This window comes from Octopus bimaculoides, chromosome 8, assembly GCF_046866305.1.
Source record: "Octopus bimaculoides isolate indiv1 chromosome 8, ASM4686630v1, whole genome shotgun sequence".
NCBI classification, from domain to species: domain Eukaryota; kingdom Metazoa; phylum Mollusca; class Cephalopoda; order Octopoda; family Octopodidae; genus Octopus; species Octopus bimaculoides.
In genome coordinates, this window is record NC_142935.1 from 53,821,057 (window position 1) to 53,841,628 (window position 20,572).

At 38.5% G+C, this 20,572-nt stretch overlaps 1 protein-coding gene across 5 annotated transcripts in view; it reads left to right on the plus strand.

Moving 5' to 3' along the window:
* The window catches only part of LOC106875746 (serine palmitoyltransferase 1), a 56,028-nt gene that overhangs the window by 11,556 nt on the left and 23,900 nt on the right, over window positions 1-20,572 (plus strand). For all 5 annotated transcript variants that reach the window (XR_016242897.1, XR_016242898.1, XR_016242899.1 and 2 more), the window contains exons 2-7: window positions 11,830-11,931; window positions 13,305-13,408; window positions 13,899-13,992; window positions 15,499-15,571; window positions 18,702-18,834; window positions 20,416-20,545. Coding sequence is in view for 2 of the 5 variants with exons in the window: in XM_089356472.1 (XP_089212598.1) it covers window positions 11,830-11,931; window positions 13,305-13,408; window positions 13,899-13,992; window positions 15,499-15,571; window positions 18,702-18,834; window positions 20,416-20,545 (636 nt within the window). In the remaining 3 variants the exon portion in view is untranslated. The remainder of the gene's footprint in view (window positions 1-11,829; window positions 11,932-13,304; window positions 13,409-13,898; window positions 13,993-15,498; window positions 15,572-18,701; window positions 18,835-20,415; window positions 20,546-20,572) is intronic.

Here is a 20,572-nt window from a genome sequence, read left to right on the forward strand (position 1 = left end):
TGTATATATATATATATATATATATATATATATATATATATATATATATATATATATATATATATATATATATATATATATATAGGCGTAGGAGTGGCTGTGTGGTAAGTAGCTTGCTTACGAACCACATGGTTCTGGGTTCAGTCCCACTGCGTAGCATCTTGGGCAAGCCTCGAGCCGACCAAAGCGTGAGTCGATTTGGTAGACGGAAACTGAAAGAAGCCCGTCGTATATATATATATATATATATATATATATATATATATATATTTATTTATTTATGTGTGTATATGTTTGTGTGTCTGTGTTTGTCCCCCCAACAACCGATGCTGGTGTGTTTACGTCCCCGTAACTTAGCGGTTCATCCTTTCGGGGGCAAAAGAGACCGATAGAATAAGTACTACGCTTACAAAGAATAAGTACTGGGGTCGATTTGCTCGACAGAAGGTGATGCTCCAGCATGGGCATAGTCAAATGATTGAAACAAGTAAAAGAGTATATATATATATATATATATATATATATATATATATATATATATATATATATATATATATATATATATAAAAGATAATAAGAGTGAAAAAACTACAGAAGGCTTGTGTTACATGGTTAAAGTATATATTTAAATTATGTCAGAAAAATGTTAGAAAAGTGTTAGAAAAATGTTAGAAAATCTTTTATATATATATATATATATATATACACATACACACGCACACGCACATCCACACAGATAAGAAAAGAAATGGAGCAACAATTAACAATTAGAAGTTGATCATTGATATTAAAAGGTCATTGGTATTGGTAATGTTGCTCCATTTCTTTTCTTATCTGAATATATTAAACCACGGTTTACCATTTAAATTACCAACAACTGTTAACCTTATAGCAAGGCCTACGGATACATTTATCCCTAAGACGGTTGCATAACCTCTAACTCATAATTTATATATATATATAATATATATATACACATAAATTTCTGTAAACAGAGATCGCAAATTTCCAAATGTGGTGAGTCACACAACCTTTCCTTTGAATAAATCATACTCTATTCTACCTAACAGTATTGAGCACTTTTTTCGTTTCATTACCCTTCGTACCATTGTGGATTGGAATTAAACAATATATAATGATACCAGTAAGACATAAGTAAATAGATGAACAGACAAACTGTCTTCTTATGATACAATCCTTTCGAAATGTAAATAACACCTAAAAAGCCGCTATGCTTTCAATTATGATGATGTGGTAAGTTGACCAGCTCATTGTAAGACTTATGAGGGTACCAGACACTTTCCAACAACCATACATGAAGAATAGACTCAAAAGTCCTTTTTTTTTTCTTTCTTTGTAACGAAAATATAGTGTCATACGGTTTAGATAGTATCTTTTTATTTCAGAAAGCACATCTTAATTAATTAGAAGTTAGTTGGCACATTCGCACACTCCTTTCCACCTTGTTGGGCTCGTTTTGTCCTTGGAGAAATAGGCTGAAGCAGCTTATGTACAGCGTATACATAATATCTAAAGAATGAACAGGTTTATAATTTTCAGTAGACAAATATTTGTTTTCATTCTTGGTTAAGATTTGTCTGTAATATAACGATCCATTTAGATATGGATTTGTCAAGTTTCCTATAATTTCTTATTGTATGCATGTGTGTAGCCTCTGTAGACCGTCAGTCTCTCAGTATCTAAATATTGGTTTCAAATTTTGGCACTAGGCCAGAGAGCTTGGGGAAGGGGGTAAGTTGATGACATCGACCCCAGTGTTCAACTAGCACTTATTTTATCAACCCCGAAAGGATAAAAAGCAAAGTCGACCGCGGCGGAATTTGAGCTCAAAACGTAAAAACAGACGAAATGCCTCTAAGCATTATGCCTGGCGTCCTAACAATTTTGCCAGCTCGTCGCCTTATCAATACCTAAATATTAAGTCCTTTCTTGGTGTCATCCCAGTGTGCAGCTTTTGAAGTAATTATTATCATAATCTTCCTTGTTGATCGTATTCAGCCATGATTCATTAAGATTGAAATCTTTCATTTGATTCTAGATCTTTAACAAAATGATTTAAGATCTTCTCAGAAAGATCTTAAATCTTTTAACATAAGTCAAAGTTCAGACTTATGGTTAATAGGGTCGAGTGATGTTGCTTTCTGTACCGAAGTTTTTCAGAAATAATATGATTTGTAGCTTTTCAATCCGATGTACTAGGTTTTGTTCGAAAGCCAGGGATTACCAATCGTCAGTAGTTTAAGGAACTGGCAGAAATATAAGAAGAATGAAATATATACCATTTTCCTGTTATTCCCCGGTGATGGTGGGGACAATCAATCACACACACACACACACACACGTGTGTGTGTATAGAACGGGCTTCCACACGTCTGCCAAATTCACACTCACAAGGCACTGTTCGGCCCGAGGCCATAGTAGAAGATACCTACTCAAGGTGCTGTGCAGTAGGACTGAACTAGAAACCATGAGGTAATGAAGAAAACTTCTTAATCACACAGAATACAAGTCTGTTAACTTTTGTACAACTGCAATTCATTACACAGTGATATATTCACATCATTAATGAATTCCGCATCTGAATCAAAAAGTTCACAAGCCGTTTTATCTCCTCTCGATTGTCTCCTTAACTAATTATGCAAAAGAACTTACTAGATTAACTGCCACTGTATTTACAGAACAGTTTATTCCCTTGCCACTCCTATTTAAAAATTTTCTCATTTCCAAAAATTAAATTAGCTACACTATCAGAAGCTGACAGCAAGCCAAAATAACTCAAGTTATCTCTTCTCACCACCATATTGTTTATGCATAAACTTTGTATTTTTGTATTTGAATAAGCCTTGAGAGCCGAAAATTTATAACATACATACATACATACATACATACATACATACATACATACAAAGAGACCGATCCAAAGGATAATACTGAGCCAAAATGGATTACCTCCCTCCAAAAAAATATCAACGGACTCAGGAAAAAGATGGGACATTTGGATGCTATCGTCAAATGCAAAGCTAAGGATGAATTCACTAATCATCATTTATGACTGCAGGATAAATTCTCCAAATTGTATGGGAATTGCCGCCAAGAATTACACACAAGCAAAGTCATCACCCTCAGACACGCGATAAGTGAAAAATTTCGTTACTGCAAAAAGATTACATGGACGAAAAAAATGATAAACCGCAAGTTTGCCCAAAACCCACAAACTGTACAAGGTGACACCGTCAAGGTAATAAATGCTCCTCTCTAGGAAGACCTAGAGTTATTCTGACGGGAAATCAGGGAATGCAATCGCGATACAGCATGGAACACAATCGCGATGCAACATGGAACACAATCGCGATGCAACATGGAACACAATCACGATGCAGCATGGAATACAATCGCGATGCAGCTTGGAACACAATCGCGATGCAACATGGAACACAATCGCGATGCAACATGGAAAATAATCACGATGCAACATGGAACACAATCGCGATGCAACATGGAACACGATCGCAATACAGCATAGAACACAATCGCGATACAGCATGGAACACAATCGCGATGCAGCATGGTTAAACAGAACTACCAAGTGAGTATTGTGTAAAATGCCAGTGAAACACTCCTGACACTTATTATGAAACTGCGAACGAAAAATCAAGTGGGAGAGACCTGATAGTGGGTCACTGGTACAAAAAGCTCACGTTCTACAAGGAAATTCTCACAACCTTGTTTTTAAAAAATGGACACAGAGCTAGATATACCAGATTGGCTGACCGTAGATTAAACTACTCTTATCTCTTCTAAGAACAACACAACCCATATGACCAAAGGCTATGCGTTAGTGTTATGTATAAACTGTACACAGGCTGTCTGAATATGCTTCTCCAAGACCACTGCTAAACAAATGGTGTGATAACTGATGATCATGCAGGAGAAATGAAAGGAGTCTGGGGTTGTGCTGAACAGCTCCTCCTCAACAAAGCTGTCCTTCAGATGCCAAGGAACATGGTTAGTTTATAAGAACAACATGGCTAGTTTATAAGAAGGCGTTCGACTCTGTCCCTCACTTATGGATGATACAATCACTACACCTTACTAAAGTACCAGCTGCTATAACGAATGACATTGAAAGACTGACCACAACATGGTCTGCTAAAGCTCGTAAGCTATCAACAAGCACATACCAGAATGATAGTTATCTGTAACGTTGTTTGAACTAGTAGTGAACCTTTTGTCAGCCCTGTTAACAAAATGCCAAGGCTACATGCTGGGATGTGCAGAAAAGAATGAAATTAATGTCACCCATGCATTTTTATGTTGATGACCTAAAGTTATATTCTGGTAACATGAACAACATAAAGAAACATTTAGAACTAGCCACAACATTCCCACGAGGCAAAAGAATGGAGTTTGGGAAAGATAAATGCTCATACATGATAGTCAACCGAGGAAAGATTGTCGCCCAGACAGAGAACGTGTACATCAACGGCTTGTCTATTTCCCTTATCCCTAATCAGGAAAACTATGAATATCTCGGAATCGATGAGAATGTTGCCTACGTCTTTGCTGTGATTAAAACCAGAATAACAGGCTCCAGAAAATATAGAACTCATAGCTGTTGTTGGCACTCCGTCGCTTACGACGTCGAGGGTTCCAGTTGATCCGACCAACGGAACAGCCTGCTCGTGAAATTAACGTGCAAGTGGCTGAGCACTCCACAGACACGTGTACCCTTAACGTAGTTCTCGGGGATATTCAGCGTGACACAGTGTGACGAGGCTGACCCTTTGAATTACAGGCACAACAGAAACAGGAAGTAAGAGTGAGAGAAAGTTGTGGTGAAAGAGTACAGCAGGGTTCGCCACCATCCCCTGCCGGAGCCTCGTGGATCTTTAGGTGTTTTCGCTCAATAAACACTCACAACGCCCGGTCTGGGAATCGAAACCGCGATCCTATGACCGCGAATCTGCTGCCCTAACTACTGGGCCATTGCGCCTCCACTGTCTGCATTTAACAAGACAATATCTCACAAAGCTTTTGCTGTGCCAGTGCTAGTACCAACACTTGGGCTATTGGACAGGATACTCGACGAGATTCTTAGCCTGGACACCAAAACTAGAAAGATACTGACCACCGCTGGCAACTTCCACATCAACAGCAACATTAATAGGATATATGTGACATGAAGTGATGGTCTTTTAATGTCGCATTGTGTCACTCAGCACCTGCTTAACAGTAAAGAAAGAAACGAGTACATTACATGCATATTTAAAGGTGAGAGCAATAACACCTTCAGAGTTGGAGAAGAACTACCGAGCAAGTACTCTGAAAATACAACTGTCTCATTCGACCCAAAGAAGGCTGGAGTTGCCTATTTTAACAGAAGCTTGGAGAAGTAGGCATCATACCAGCAGAAAGCAATGCATGATACATATCCCGTAAGCTAAAGGATAACAACAGCGTTGACAAGGAAGACTAACCACTCCTGGACTTGTGATAGATACATTACATCCTAACTAGAATGGTATGCCTTCGCTATCTAGGAACAGGAGATAGCTGCTAAATACCTGATAAGCAAGAGAGACAAAAATACCATCAAACCTCCACGTTGTGATAGAAACTGTCGGTTCTGTTATACTTGTGTGAAAGATATTACCCACATCATCAACATTTGTTCCAAAGTGTCTACGAAATACTCCTGTCCTTGAGCCATGATATAGTTGCAAAGATTATTTACTACGCTATCTGCATATACATCAAAGGCATGTCAGAATCAATATGTATTCACACCTTTAAAAACAAGGAATACTGGTGGAGCACTCCAATAAAAACAACAACTTGGGGCAAACATAACACACCTGATATTATTTTGTGGTACAGGGTACAAATGTCATGTACTGCCCAGCGGATGCGAATGTACCATCAAAGGTCCTGGGAAAAAGAACATTTCAGGTAAATTAATGCAGAACTTACAGCTTTTGTGCCCTGAGCATAAATTCTCTTTTGAATCTATCATCATTGGTGTATTAGGCTGTGTACCAACAAATTTAGACAAAAACCTTTAGAAAAATTAGGTTTTTCGAAGAAAGAGCAAACGAAACTGACGCGCATTCTCGAAATCCAATCTATTGACGACAACAGTGAAGGATTTGTAAAACATTCCAAAGATTCTCCGTCTGAGGTTCTTTAGATGAACAGATGCACATACTTTGGTGTGTGCATCAACAGCTCAACCAACACACCAACTCAACCACATATTTACAAGCAATGGGAACTCACATAACTCAAAAAAGGCTTGTCGCTTTGTTAGCGACCGGCTTGAACTCTCTAAAGAAGAACTTAAATAGAACTCAAAGAAAAAAAAAACATAGATGCACACATATCCAAGCACACACACACACACACACACACACACACACACACACACACACACATACACACACACATAGGATTTCGTTTAGGTGTAGCGATATTAATAATCGGTAGATATAACTAAATATACGTACAGTTTCGTGTAAAGCATGCGGTGAGTACAAACAGCAATGTTAATGGACGACAAGAGAACAGGAGTCACATAATCACCTTCACAGTGATTATGGAGCTCCTACTCTCTCTCCCCCTCTCTCTCTCTCTCTCTCTCTCTCTCTCTCCCTCTCTCTCTCCCTCTCTCTCTCTCTCCACACACACACACACATACACACAGATAGATACACAGATAGATAGATAGATAGAGAGAGAGAGAGAGAGAGAGAGAGAGAGATAGAGATAGATAGATAGATAGACATGTACATGTGTGCGTGTATGTATGTACGTATGTATACGTATATACGTATGTGTGTATGTGTATGTATATGCATATATATGTAAGTGTGTGTGCATATAAAGTACATGTATTTATATATATAAATGTATGCATGTATGTACATGTGTGTATGTGTGTGTGTCAGTGTACGTGTCACTTTATGCATATTTGTATGCGTGTGCGCATGTAGATAGCTTTTCTTATCAATTAACAGTGTAGTATGGTTGGTGGATAATTGATATAAACACAGTTGTAGATTTCACTGTAGTAGCCTTTATAAGAGAATGTCGTGAGTGCAGGTGCGTGTGTGTGCAGGTGCGTGTGTGTGCAGATGGTGTGTGTGCAGGTGCGAGTGTATGCAGGTGCGTATGTGTGCAGGTGCGTGTGTGTGTGTGTGTGTGCAGGTGCGTGTGTGTGCAGGTGCATGTGTGTGCAGGTGCAGGTGTGTGCAGATGTGTGAGTGTGCAGATGTGTGTGTGTGCAGATGTGTGTGTGTGTGCAGATGCGTGTGTGTACAGGTGCGTGTGTGTACAGGTGCGTGTGTTGCAGGTGCGTGTATATGCAGGTGTATGTGTGCAGGTGAGTGTGTGTGCAGGTGCGTGTGTGTGCAGATGCGTGTGTGTGTGCAGATGCGTGTGTGTGCAGGTGCGTGTGTGTGCAGGTGCGTGTGTGTGCAGGTGCGTGTGTGTGCAGGTGCGTGTGTGTACAGGTGTGCGTGTGTGTGCATGCATGTGTATGCATTTTTTTAAAATTCAAGCTGGTCACTAACAAAGTTACAAACCTCTTTTATTTGAGTCGAAACAGTTCCAGGTATTCATGAATGTTATTGATGCAAATGAGAATTTATAATCTAGATATAGAAGCTGGAGGTTTTCAAGCACTTGTTCGTAGTTATCTTCTTACTCTTTGACTTTCAAAAAGATATTCGCATCAGTGGGACAGCTAACCTCCATCAAATCGATGTATGTATGTATGTATGTATGTATGTATGTATGTATTCATGTATGTATGTATGTATGTATGTATGTATCTTTTATTTTTTTTAATTATTATAAATCTTCCACTGAGGAGGGAGCTGGTTTCCAACAAAGATACAAGGCTCCATCTTTGGGATGTAGTTAACACAGGATGTATGAGCTTAAGTGTAAGTGTATGCGTGTGGATACACTTGCATTCACAATACGGGTGTACATGTCTCTTTAGTACACGAATGTGTGTTTGTGCGCGTGTATCAATTTGCGTGTGTGATCTCTCTATGTACATGATTGTAAGTCATCTTTTTTTCCCAATTTTAGACGGGACATTCATATTCTCTGGACTGCTGATTTCTAAAAAAAGTATTTACGAGTTTTGCTACTAGTGCCACAGAATAATATTCATTCTGTCATAGGCACAAGGCCTGAATTTTTGTACACAACTGGTTCTTATTTTATCGACCCCAAAAGGACGAAAGGCTACGCATTTGAACTCTGAATGTAAAGTCAAGTGAAATGCTGGCGATTTTACAAAATAATCTCAGTTTCGAATTTTGGCACAAGGCCTGTAAGTTTTTTTGGTGAAGTGCGGTGAGTCAATTACATCGACTCAGGAGCTCAACTCGTACTTATTTCATCGACTCCGAAAGGATGAAAGGCAAAGTCGACGTCGATGAAATTTGAACTCAGAACGTAAAGACCGATGAAATGTTGCTAAGCATTTTGCTTGGCGTGCTAACGATTTTACAGAGTAATATCGGTTTCAAATTTTGGCTCAAGGCCAGTAGTATTTTGAGGGAGGGAACAAATCGATTTCATCTGCCCCACTACTTGATTGGTACTCATTTTATCGACTCTGAAAGCATGAAAGGCAAAGTCGATCCCGGCAGAATTTGAACTCAGAGTGTATAAGACGGACGAAATACCGCTAGGCATTTTGTCCGGCGTGCAAACGATCCTGGCAGCTCACCGGCTTACTCCACAGAATAATATCAAAATTTGTTTGCATTGGATTACTGTTTTGAATGTGGAGGCGCAATGGCCCAGTGGTTAGGGCAGCGGACTCGCGGTCATAGGATCGCGGTTTCGATTCCCAGACCGGGCGTTGTGAGTGTTTATTGAGCGAAAACACCTAAAGCTCCACGAGGCTCCGGCAGGGGATGGTGGCGAACCCTGCTGTACTCTTTCACCACAACTTGAACTCATAACGTAAAGACAGACGAAATACTGCTAAGCATTTCGCCCGGCGTGCTAACGTTTCTGCCAGCTCGCTGCCTTATGATAATATAGATTTAAAGACACCCACATATACGCATCTGTATACACGCATCACTCTAAATACAATAATCATTGGCATTCATAAACATATACACTCTCAGATGTAATACACGCATTCATGCACATACATATACACATGTATATGTGCACATATGCATATACACATCCGAACACATACACATATACATACAACAAAATATACAAGTGTATTTGCTCTTAAAAAGCTGGTTTTGAGGAAGATAGCACAAAGGAGGAGTTAGAGAGAAGCAGTGAGTGTTAGCATATGGTTCTGTGGAGGTGATACGTACGCTTACATATTCATACTGTAATTGAGAGCTTTTCAATTAAGCAGTGGAAGACAATTTAGCACTACGCATATCCGGATAAAGCCCCTGTACTAATCACTAAAATATATGAAGCGCCTCATGTCTACATATACCTACCGAACACCTTTCTACTTACTGATTCATTATTTCTGTGTTAAACTCTGTGCGCGCGCGCGCGTGTGTGTGCGTGCGTATACGAATGCATGTATGTATGTATGTATGTATGTACGTACATACGTATGTATGTATGTATGTATGTATGTATGTATGTATGTATAGATGCATGTATGTGTTCTTCTGTTGTTAATTATTTAAATTCTTCCTCTGAGGAAGGAGATGGTTACTAACAAAGATACAAAGCTCCGTCATTGGAATGCAGATAAGAAAAACAATGCCACATTTTAAACTTGACAAAAGACTCGCATATTTTTATCGTTCCACTTACAGATTGTATTTGTAATGTGCGAGTTAGTTGGTTGATTTCTTTTTTCTGAAGACCCTAAAATATCCAGATTGTCACTTCTGCATTTACTCACAAAACCAAGTGCACCAATTGTTATTGATGCAAATGAGAATTTATAATCTAGATATAGAAGCTGGAGGTTTTCAAGCACTTGTTCGTAGTTATCTTCTTACTCTTTGACTTTCAAAAAGATATTCGCATCAGTGGGACAGCTAACCTCCATCAAATCGATGTATGTATGTATGTATGTATGTATGTATGTATGTATGTATGCATGTATGTATGTATGTATGTATGTATCTTTTATTTTTTTTTAATTATTATAAATCTTCCACTGAGGAGGGAGCTGGTTTCCAACAAAGATACAAGGCTCCATCTTTGGGATGTAGTTAACACAGACAAATTCACATTTGGAACTTGAGAAAAGTCTTGCATATTTTCACCGTTCCACTCACAGATTACACTTGTAATGTACGAATTAGCTGGTCGATTTCTCTTTCTGAAAATCTCAGTTTATCCAGATTCAACTATAAGCATTTACTAACAAAGCCTAGTGCTTTAATTATTATTGGTATGAATATGAATTCATAGTCTGGATATAGAAGCTGGAGGTTTCAAAGCAGTTGTCCATAGATATCCTCTTTTTCTTCGATTTTCAAAGGGATATGTATGTATGTATGTATGTAGGCATGCGGGAAGGCATGTATGTATGTATGTATGCATACATGTAGGCATGCGGAAATGTATGTATGTATGTATGTATGTATGTATGTATGTATGCATGCATGTATGTATGATTGTTCTTTGAATTTAATTTAAGTTTTTCTTGAGCGGGTTCAAGCCAACAAGGCAAAAAGACTTTTTATGTTAAGAGAGTTCCCAATGTTTGTGAATATGTGGTTGGGTTGATGTGTTGGTTGAACTGTCGATGCATACACACATGGAGAATTTCTGGAATGTCTTATAAATCTTCACTGTGCCACTAATAGATTGGAATTGGAGAATCCGTGTGAGCTTCTTTTGCTCTTTTTCCGAGAAACCAAGTGTTTCTAAGCTTGTGTAAGAATTTGTTGGTATATAACCTAATGCACCTATGATGATATATGTATGCATGTTTGTATGTTTGTATGTTTGTGTGTATGTTTTCTGTGAGGTATAGTTAAGCTCTTCAAGGAGTTCCAACCAGTCACTAAGTGGCAAGACTTTCTGAGTTAAGACTTTTCTCAGGGTTTGTAAATGTGTGATTGAGTCAGTGTGTGCGTATGTGTGAATGTATGCACTTGCACTTACGTTCTGTGTGAACATATCTCTTTAGTACTTAGATGTACTAGATGTTCGCGTGCGTGTGCATGATTACTTTTTAGACACAAACAACCAAATGTGTGTTTAAGTATGTATGTATGTATGTATGTATGTATGTATGTATGTATGTATGTATGTATGTAAGTATGTACGTATGTATGTATGTATGTATGTATGTATGTATGTGTGTGTATGCATACATGTTTGAATATATGAATGTGTCTGTGTGTGTGAGGGTGCATGGCCTAGTGGTTAGGATGTTGCACTCACGATCGCGGGATTATGGGTTCGATTCCCGGACCTGGCGGTGCGTTATGTTCTTAAGCAAAACACTTCACCTCACGTTACTCTGCAATCACTTTGGAATCTGACGTGCGGCACAGCGTGCACCTGTACAAGTAATGTCAGTTTGACGAAGGGAGTAAGCGTATAAACGAATTATCTGTGCAAATTGCTCAGTAAGAAATTGCTGTACCGTCTTTCTCTGATTACGAGAGACTACCATCATCATACCATCATGTATGTATGTATGTATGTATGTATGTATGTATGTATGTATGTATGTATGCATGCATGTATGTATATATTATACATACTATACACAAACATATGTAACTCTACAAGTTAAATTATGTTATGCTGTATTTTTTCTGTTACACATTGAAGGTTATCTCCCTGCGGTTCTGTTTCGAAATAATGCTGGTTGGTTTGCTCATCAAACTGTTTCTGAAGAGTCGACACTTTAATCAGATTCAGCTCACTGAAGAGGTAAGTGTTTCAGCTTTCACTTTCACAACTTACCGATGACGTATACGACGCACTGTTTTCCCTAAAAAATGTCTCAAAAAAATCATTCCAGGCCCAATTGTGAAGTTAGGTCTCCCATATACTTTTTAATGAACTAATAACTTTTTTCTGGATACGTAATTTGAAATTGGAGTGCATCTTATATGCCCATGCGCCTTTTATGCCGTCAATTACGGCATTTCTCTTACTCGGAGTACAATGCAGTTACTGTGGGGTGTTTAGACTTTTGGTTAAAGAGTCGATGGGTCATATGTCGTCACTGGCGCCGGCTCTTTAGCTTAAGACGTTTAGTTATCGGGGAATCACTCAACATAGTTTCTAAATAGATGCCTTGGGAGGTCGAGCTGAGCGATGCACTCAATGAGGCAGTTTCAGATCGTAGCACAATACACTTTCGTCAGAGATAGATAAGCTTTTGGTAAGCTGATTAGCTTAGATGCACCACCAGGACGCGAAATCTTCAGGTGGTACTTATGACTGGGGCCAAAAGAACATGATTGAATGCATGCTTTTGGGCATGTGTGGTTAAGAAGTTCGTTTTGCAACCACATGATTTTGGGTTCAGTCCTACTGTGCGGCACTGTGGGCTAGTATCTTCCGTTATAGCGCCGTGCCAACCAATGACCGTTGCCTTATGAGTGAATTTGGTGTATACATATATATATATTGGAGGTGCGTGGCTTAGCGGTTAGAGTGTCAGCATCATGATCGTAAGATTGTGGACCAGGCGACCTGTTGCGTTCTTGAGCAAAACACTTCATTTCACGTTGCTCCAGTCCACTCAGCTGGCAAAAATGAGTAACGCTGCGATGGACTGGCGTCCCGTCCAGCTGGAGAACACATACGCCATTGAAACCGGGAAACCGGGCCCATGAGCCTGGCTAGGCTTTAAAAGGGTGCATTTATTATATATATATATATATATATATATATATATATATATATATTGTTTGTTTGTGTGTGTGTGTGTGTGTGTGTGTGTGTGTGTACATACAAGAGTAAATGATGAAAAGAAGAGAGAAAGAGACAATGGTGGGGGAGGAAGGAAGAGAAAAGTGTTTACTTTTGGATTGGATTGTGGGCAAAGTTAATCGACAATGCTTGTTTTCCCTTTTATTTCTCAATCCCAAACGGAAAGCGAAGACCCAAACGTTAAATGCTTCCCTCCCCATTGGTAATTCAATCTATCTATGAACTCTCCAAAAGAAACTAAATACTGCTGACATTGAACATCACCAATTTTAATAGATTTTAAATGTTACCCTTATCTTTCCCGATAAGTTTCTGATTTCGTTGATAGATATCCATTTTAATGTGGTCTTCGTTGTTTCTAGGAAAAAGAACAGGTCGTACAGGAATGGACACCCGAACCGTTGGTCCCTACAGTGCCAGGTGACCATGAACTGATTGTTCGAATGGAGGAAAATGTTGTGCAAGGGTAAATATGTTTTTATTCATTAATTCTTACAATTTTATCGGCTCGTATCTCTTGCATATTGGTTCGGGAGAATACTTTAGAGAGCGTTGAGGAAGGTGTCATGAAAGAAAAGAGAAGAGAAGAGAAGAGAGAGAGAGAGGGAGAGGGAGAGACGGAAAGGGAGAGAGAGGGAAAGAGAGGGAGAGATAGGAGAGAGAAAAATAGAAAGAGGGAGAGGTGAATCCAGTCTTGAAGCTAAACTTATTTTTTTACCTGTTTTCAATGCCAGTTAAGATAGTTGACATTTGTTATTTGTTTTCGATGAATCGGCAGTTTCCTTTTACTTAATCACCAAAACATAAGTGGCCAACAGTTATAATGTACGATCTTTCTCCCCGACCAACCTCTCTTTCTTTCTCTCTCTCTCTCTCTCTCGTAAGAAACTTCGTGTCTTAAAAAAAAATGAAAAGAAAATCATAACCGCTAAGCAAATGTTCTTTCTAATTTGCAGATTTGCTGGTAAGATATTAAAAATCAACGGGAAAGAATGTATCAACATGGCGACTTTTAACTTCCTTGGTTTACTAGGTGACAAGTCTGTTGAAGTAAGAGCTTTGAAATATCTACGTTGCGTATATACATTTATTCATACATACATACATACATTTATTCATACATACATACATACATACATACATACATACATACATACGTACGTACGTACGTACGTACGATGGTACATACTGTCTCCCAGCCCCCAAAGACTTTACTACGAATTTATCTCCCTGTTTCCCATGTTCCACAAATATCGAAGTAATGACAAAAATATATCCTATAAATGTTCTGTAAAAATGATAGGATAACTGAAGAATATTATACTGCACTTTAACAAAATAAAGCAATTAGAGCTTTTCTCTAACAACAGGACAATATCTGACACTACATTTCCAGTGCAAGAACTGGAATATTTGATTTGTCTTTAAAGAAATCTGTTCCATTGATACTGAAAACCCACAAAATCCTAATATTAACTGGAAGCTTCCATTGACTTTATGATATTGTTAGTTTTTATGTTAAAAGAATAGAGATAGGAATGGGGATTGAGATAATTTCAGGAAGCCCTTGAACATCGCACATTGCTGAAATAGTATCTGCTAAACAGTAGCAGAAATAATAAATACATCAGACAAGTTCTGAAAAGGAAAAAGAGCATCTTACAACTCAGGAGTGAATTCTTCAAGAAGTTCCCTGTACATCTTTTCCGGTGACTCTCCGTGCAATCTCAGAATTACTGGAACAACATACCTCAGAAAAGCCCTAAAAGAGAAATATTCTGCGTATCAGAAAGATGTTATGCATAAATATGTTTCCTGTAAACTTGAAGATGATGATAACATTAATAGGATGTGTACCCTCTTTTCGATCTGTGACCTTACTTCATATATTTCGAAGATGATACTTTTGCAGTCCAAAAGTGAGAGATAGTTACACAATACCTAATGAATAAATGACACAATGAAACTTTTAAATACCCAAGATGTGACACAAAATTTGTTGCAATTGTGTTGCAATTTTGAGCAGGGGTGTTTCTAAAGCACTTTATGCAAGGTTTATTTTAGAAGTGTGTGTTGGTGATACACAGTGCCTGGATTTTGCCCAACTGGTCCTTATTTTTACGATCCCAAAAGGATGGAAGGCAAAGTCGGCTCCGGTGGTATTTGAACTCAGAACATAAAGAGGGACGAAATGCTACTAAGCATTTTTGTCCGACGTGTCAACGATTCTGCCAGCTTGCAGCATAATAATAATAATAATAATAATAATAATAATAATTTCTATTATAGGCACAGGGACTGAAATTTTGGGGGAAGGGACTAGTCGATTACATCGACCTCAGTACTCAACTGGTACTTATTTTATTGACCCCGAAATGATGAAAGGTAAAGTCAACCTCGACGGAATTATAACAACAATAACAACAACAACAACAACAACAATAATAATAACGATAGCGATAACAATGACGGTGACGATGGCAATTATGATGATTTTAAGAATTAAAAATGATAACAGAGCAATAGTAATAATGTTCTCTATATTCTCGATTTCAGAAAGAAAGCATAAAACGATTGAGATACTATGGTGTTGGCACATGTGGACCACGTGGTTTCTATGGCACCACAGGTAAGGAAATGATTCAGCGACCTATTTATTATGACAGTTTATACGAAATGTCAACGATTGTAGCCATGGTTATTGTATTTAGCTCTTGATCAAGCTTGATCCAGTAAATCAGGCTTGATCCAGGCTTGATCCAGTAAACCTGTGATCAAAGACATTTCATCCATTACCTTCGTGTTTTACACTTTGAGACACTGTACATAGGACTGCATTATCCAATGTGTCCTTTATATTTTTTTGATACTGTAGCGTTGGATTCCTCGTAGATTGAACGATTGTGTGGGTGTCCTCATTGTGTCATTGAGATTGCCTTGTAAGTAAACCACATGAAATCAAACATGGTATCAATTCGATGTGAAACCGTTAATCTAGACAGGTTTTTTTTTTCTCGTTCCGTTTTTTTTCTTCATTGCTTTCTGTCGAAGAGCGTAGACTCGAAACGTCAAGGACGTTTCTATTTTTCCTGAATGTCGAACTAATACACCTTGTTTGTTACTCCCTCGCCTGTGCCTGTCTTTTGTTTTTTGTACATTTGCACCATGGTAACAAACATCAAGATATTTGAAATATTTAATATATTTATATATTTTTACTTATTTTATGAATTTATATTTGTTTTAATTAATTACATTTTGCTTCTAATACTGAGCCCAGGCAGAGACTTAATTAATGACATTTAACTTCTATCATCAGCAATATGCGAAGGAGGGGTAAATGAATTCCGGTGAATTGTGAAATAACAAGGAAAATTATTAGTTCGATGATGCAAAGGCCCTCGTGGAACTTTTTTTTTCAGCTAGACTTCCGTCTCAGTATACATTCGCTAGCTTTTTTCCAGTAGCTTAACAGCACAGCTACGACCATGATTGAGTGATCACAATGAGAAGGGTCCGAAACCACGATGATACTTTAGTCATTGACTGACGAGGAAAAATCAGCTGCGAATATTCCGTGTATGATGTCCTTGTCTATATTCCCCGTCTGTTAAGTTTTCGTCTTGTTTCCTGTTTGCTCTGCTTTCGTCTAGCTTTTTCTCCTTGTTGTGTTCTGTCTGTTCAATCATTGATACGTATGCAGTGATATGAGTCTGTCTATATATTTACTCATAACGTAGCTGTTTTGGTACTCTAATATTTATTGTGTCATAATGCAAATGAATTTATGCCGCCAGGCTCATAGTTGTTTAATTCTAATAAGCAGTCTTTAGATAATATCATCGGCAGCAAAGAAGGAGATGTGAATAAACTCTGATGGATATTTGAAATGAAACTGATTGGTTTGATCCTTACTCCAAGCTGCTGAAAAGGCCTTCGTGGTCCAATTTTTTCACAGAGAATGAATTTGTGAAAAATGGTTTGCATATGTTAATAGTGTAGGGGCGCAATGGCCCAGTGGTTAGGGCAGCGGACTCGCGGTCATAGGATCGCGGTTTCGATTCCCAGACCGGGCGTTGTGAGTGTTTATTGAGCCTAAACACCTAAAGCTCCACCTGGCTCCGGCAGGGGATGGTAGCGAACCCTGCTGTACTCTTTCACCACAACTTTCTCTCACTCTTACTTCCTGTTTCTGTTGTGCCTGTAATTCAAAGGGTCAGCCTTGTCACACTGAATATCCCCGAGAACTACGTTAAGGGTACACGTGTCTGTGGAGTGCTCAGTCACTTGCACGTTAATTTCACGAGCAGGCTGTTCCGTTGATCGGATCAATTGGAACCCTCGACGTCGTAAGCGACGGAGTGCCAACAACAACAGATGTTAATAGTCACGACAAGATATCATTGAGCAGCAGCCTGTATTCATGAGGATAAGTAGCTAGACAACAAACTGGCATATTGAGAAACTAATGAAAACGGTACAAAAGTGTAGAAGGCAGCTTATTGTATTTCTACATAAAGTGAAGAGGTGTCAGCAGCTCTAATCTAGATTGGGGCGAGTTGATTGGTTGGTCATTTAAGTGTTACCGTTAGATATATTTTTAACTAACCAACAATTTCTTATTTTTCTTTCCAATTACAAAGTGTGTTGGTAGTTCAAGATTTACATAGTATTCAATATTATTTTAATCATTTCAGTCAATGGGGTGTAGTCATACCGGGATACCTCTATATATCAAACTCTAGTACTTTGTCTACTATTTAATTTACCAAATTCAGATAGAGGAAAAACGAAGCTGATCTGGCAACGATTTATTTTTAGGGTGTAAAACGACGTTACAAATACCATACATTACTTTATTCGGTGCTCTACCGATTCTGCCATTTCACTGTCTAGAATTTAATAAATTTTACATTTCGCGAAATAGAGGGCCAATAATTAAATATGACGTTTGGTCATATAATGCTAGTCAAATTTGCCGTCATATCGTACGTATCGTACAAAAAGTCAATTAGTAGAGTCGTTAAGGCATTGAATAAATTGATTTTCGGTTCGATAGATGTTCCGACCCTCCCTGTTCTGAATTTAAATCCCACCAAGATCAACTTTGCCTTTGATCTTTTTTCTTTTTCAGGGTAGGGACGATTAAAAAATAGAGTACTAGTCCCGTATTGGGAGGAGGGGGTCAGTTCTCTTTCTTTCGTGTTTATCTCTCTACCTCTCTTTCTGGAAGAAATCAGCTGCGATCAGAGCTGGTGATGGGTGAGATCCACCAGGTTTTTAAAAAGGAGCCTATTATGCGCCGTATATCACGGCAGCGCCTCTATGATTCCATCAATGAGATGAGGGTCAGAAGCAAAGACAAGTATGTATCACATTATGTTTAGCTATTAATAGACCACCCCCGCCCCTGACTTTAGCATGATATTCAAAAAAATTATTTACACTCAATATAAAAGTGCTATGAAAAGCTCAGCTTTTTCTATTTGCTCCATATTATTCCAGAATTTATTTTTATATCAGCACTTCTAACAATTTCACCAGCTCAGAACAGCTCTGTCCAAAAGAATAAATTCGTCACTCCCATTTGAACTTTCCCTCGACACTAACGAATTTGAGGGTAAGTTGGTCGGTTTTTTTTGTTTTTTTTACAGACCTAGTGACCACGTTAAGATTCTTTCTGACTTGAAACTGTGGATGTTTTGTAATATGACAAGATTCATAAACTAAACTAACCTTTTATAACTATATTTCAACAGATACACACTTGGAATGTGAAGAGCGATTCTGTGAATATATGAATACCGAAATGGCTGTTTTATACTCACATGGATTTCTCACTGTTACAAGTGCAATGGCCACGTATTCAAAACGTCATGACGTCATATTTTGGTAAGTACACCATGTAAATATGTGGAGGCACAATGGCCCAGTGGTTAGGGCAGCGGACTCGCGGTCGGAGGATCGCTGTTTCGATTCCCAGACCGGGCGTTGTGTGTGTTTATTGAGCGAAAACACCTAAAGCTCCACGAGGCTCCGGCAGGGGGTGGTGGCGACCCCTGTTGTACTCTTTCGCCCCAACTTTCTCTCACTCTTTCTTCCTGTTTCTTGAGTAACGCTGCGATGGACTGGCGTCTCGTCCAGCTGGGGGGAACACATACGCCATAGAAACCGGGAAACCGGGCCCATGAGCCTGGCTAGGCTTGAAAAGGGAGCATAAATAAATAAAATACCATGTAGATATAGGATATTGCTCACATTAATTTATGGTTTTCTAACTGCAAATCTGTAACTCCACAATATTAACGATAACTGTATTCGTCATACATTTCTCCCACCTTATTTTCTACGATGTACTTTTTATTTATCGCTTCGTCAGAGGATGAAGGGCAGTGGTCCTGACCCTCTTCAGAACCTTCAAAGGAAGGAAGAGGCTGTTCTTAAAACAGAGACCTGGTCTAAATGATTGCAACAAAGTATAGTACACTTAAGTCACGTATGAGCTTAGCTAAATGATTATGCGTTAAGCTATAGATACCTGACGCTGTCTGAAGTTAAATACCAACTAATTTAACTCTTGCGAGAAAACTGTGATTTTGTGAATGAAATTTGGTAAGTAGATAGACTTCACTTGTACGTGGAATAGACTTAATCCGTCCCTTTGCTCCATGCTACCATCATGCTTTTGGGTACCTATAGCATTAACTAGTCTTGTATTTTGACCCCATCTCTGATTTCCTGTCTGAAGATTTCTTCATCTTACAAGACTCGGATGTGTTAAAAATAGTGTGATGATCACTGATTATTTTTCTGTGACTGACCCCTAAAAAAACAATTTTGTTAATCTATGCGAAGAACGGACAACATAAGATGCTGACTGAAATTCCGAAGGTTTGGCTTAGTGGAAAATTTTAGATAACGATACATCTCCAAGCATTCTAATCTCGTTTCAGAAGATTCTGTATGCTGAATCAATTTACGTTTATAGCAATTTGGTATATCAGTAGTGGTGGTGACTGTTGTTAGATTGTCTTAAGTCAGCCTTGAACCAGCTGTAACTTCACAACTTGACATTACCTTATTTGTAGCACGTTCGCAGTTAAATATAGATCATGTGTTAATATTAGTGCATAGATATCACGTTATTGGTTAACTATTTGCCGTTAATAACTTCAAGTTGCTCGATCAGCAAGAAAAAAGAAACAAACCCTGAAATCACAGCTTCAGTATCATATGTGTACCTTTACACCATCTCAACAATCAAATGTTTCCGGAAAAAATATAATTTCAAATGAAATTGCGTATTTTATGTAACTCCATAACCACCCATCTAAGTTTTCAGAAAAACCGAGAAATTTACACGGGTACTCTTAAGTATATTATGTGTTCTTCCGACCCCGTCACCACATTCCTTACCACCACCAACACCTCCAAATCTAGGACATATTACTATTTTACAACCTTCATTCACAGTGATATGGGGGCGTCTTTCGCAGTCACACAAGGATTAAGAGTGTCCCGCAGCAATTTCCATTTCTTTCGCCACAACGACATGGAACATCTCGAAGAATTACTTATCGAACATCAAAAATGGGAAAAACAAGTAAGTCATCTTGATTTTTCTTTTGAT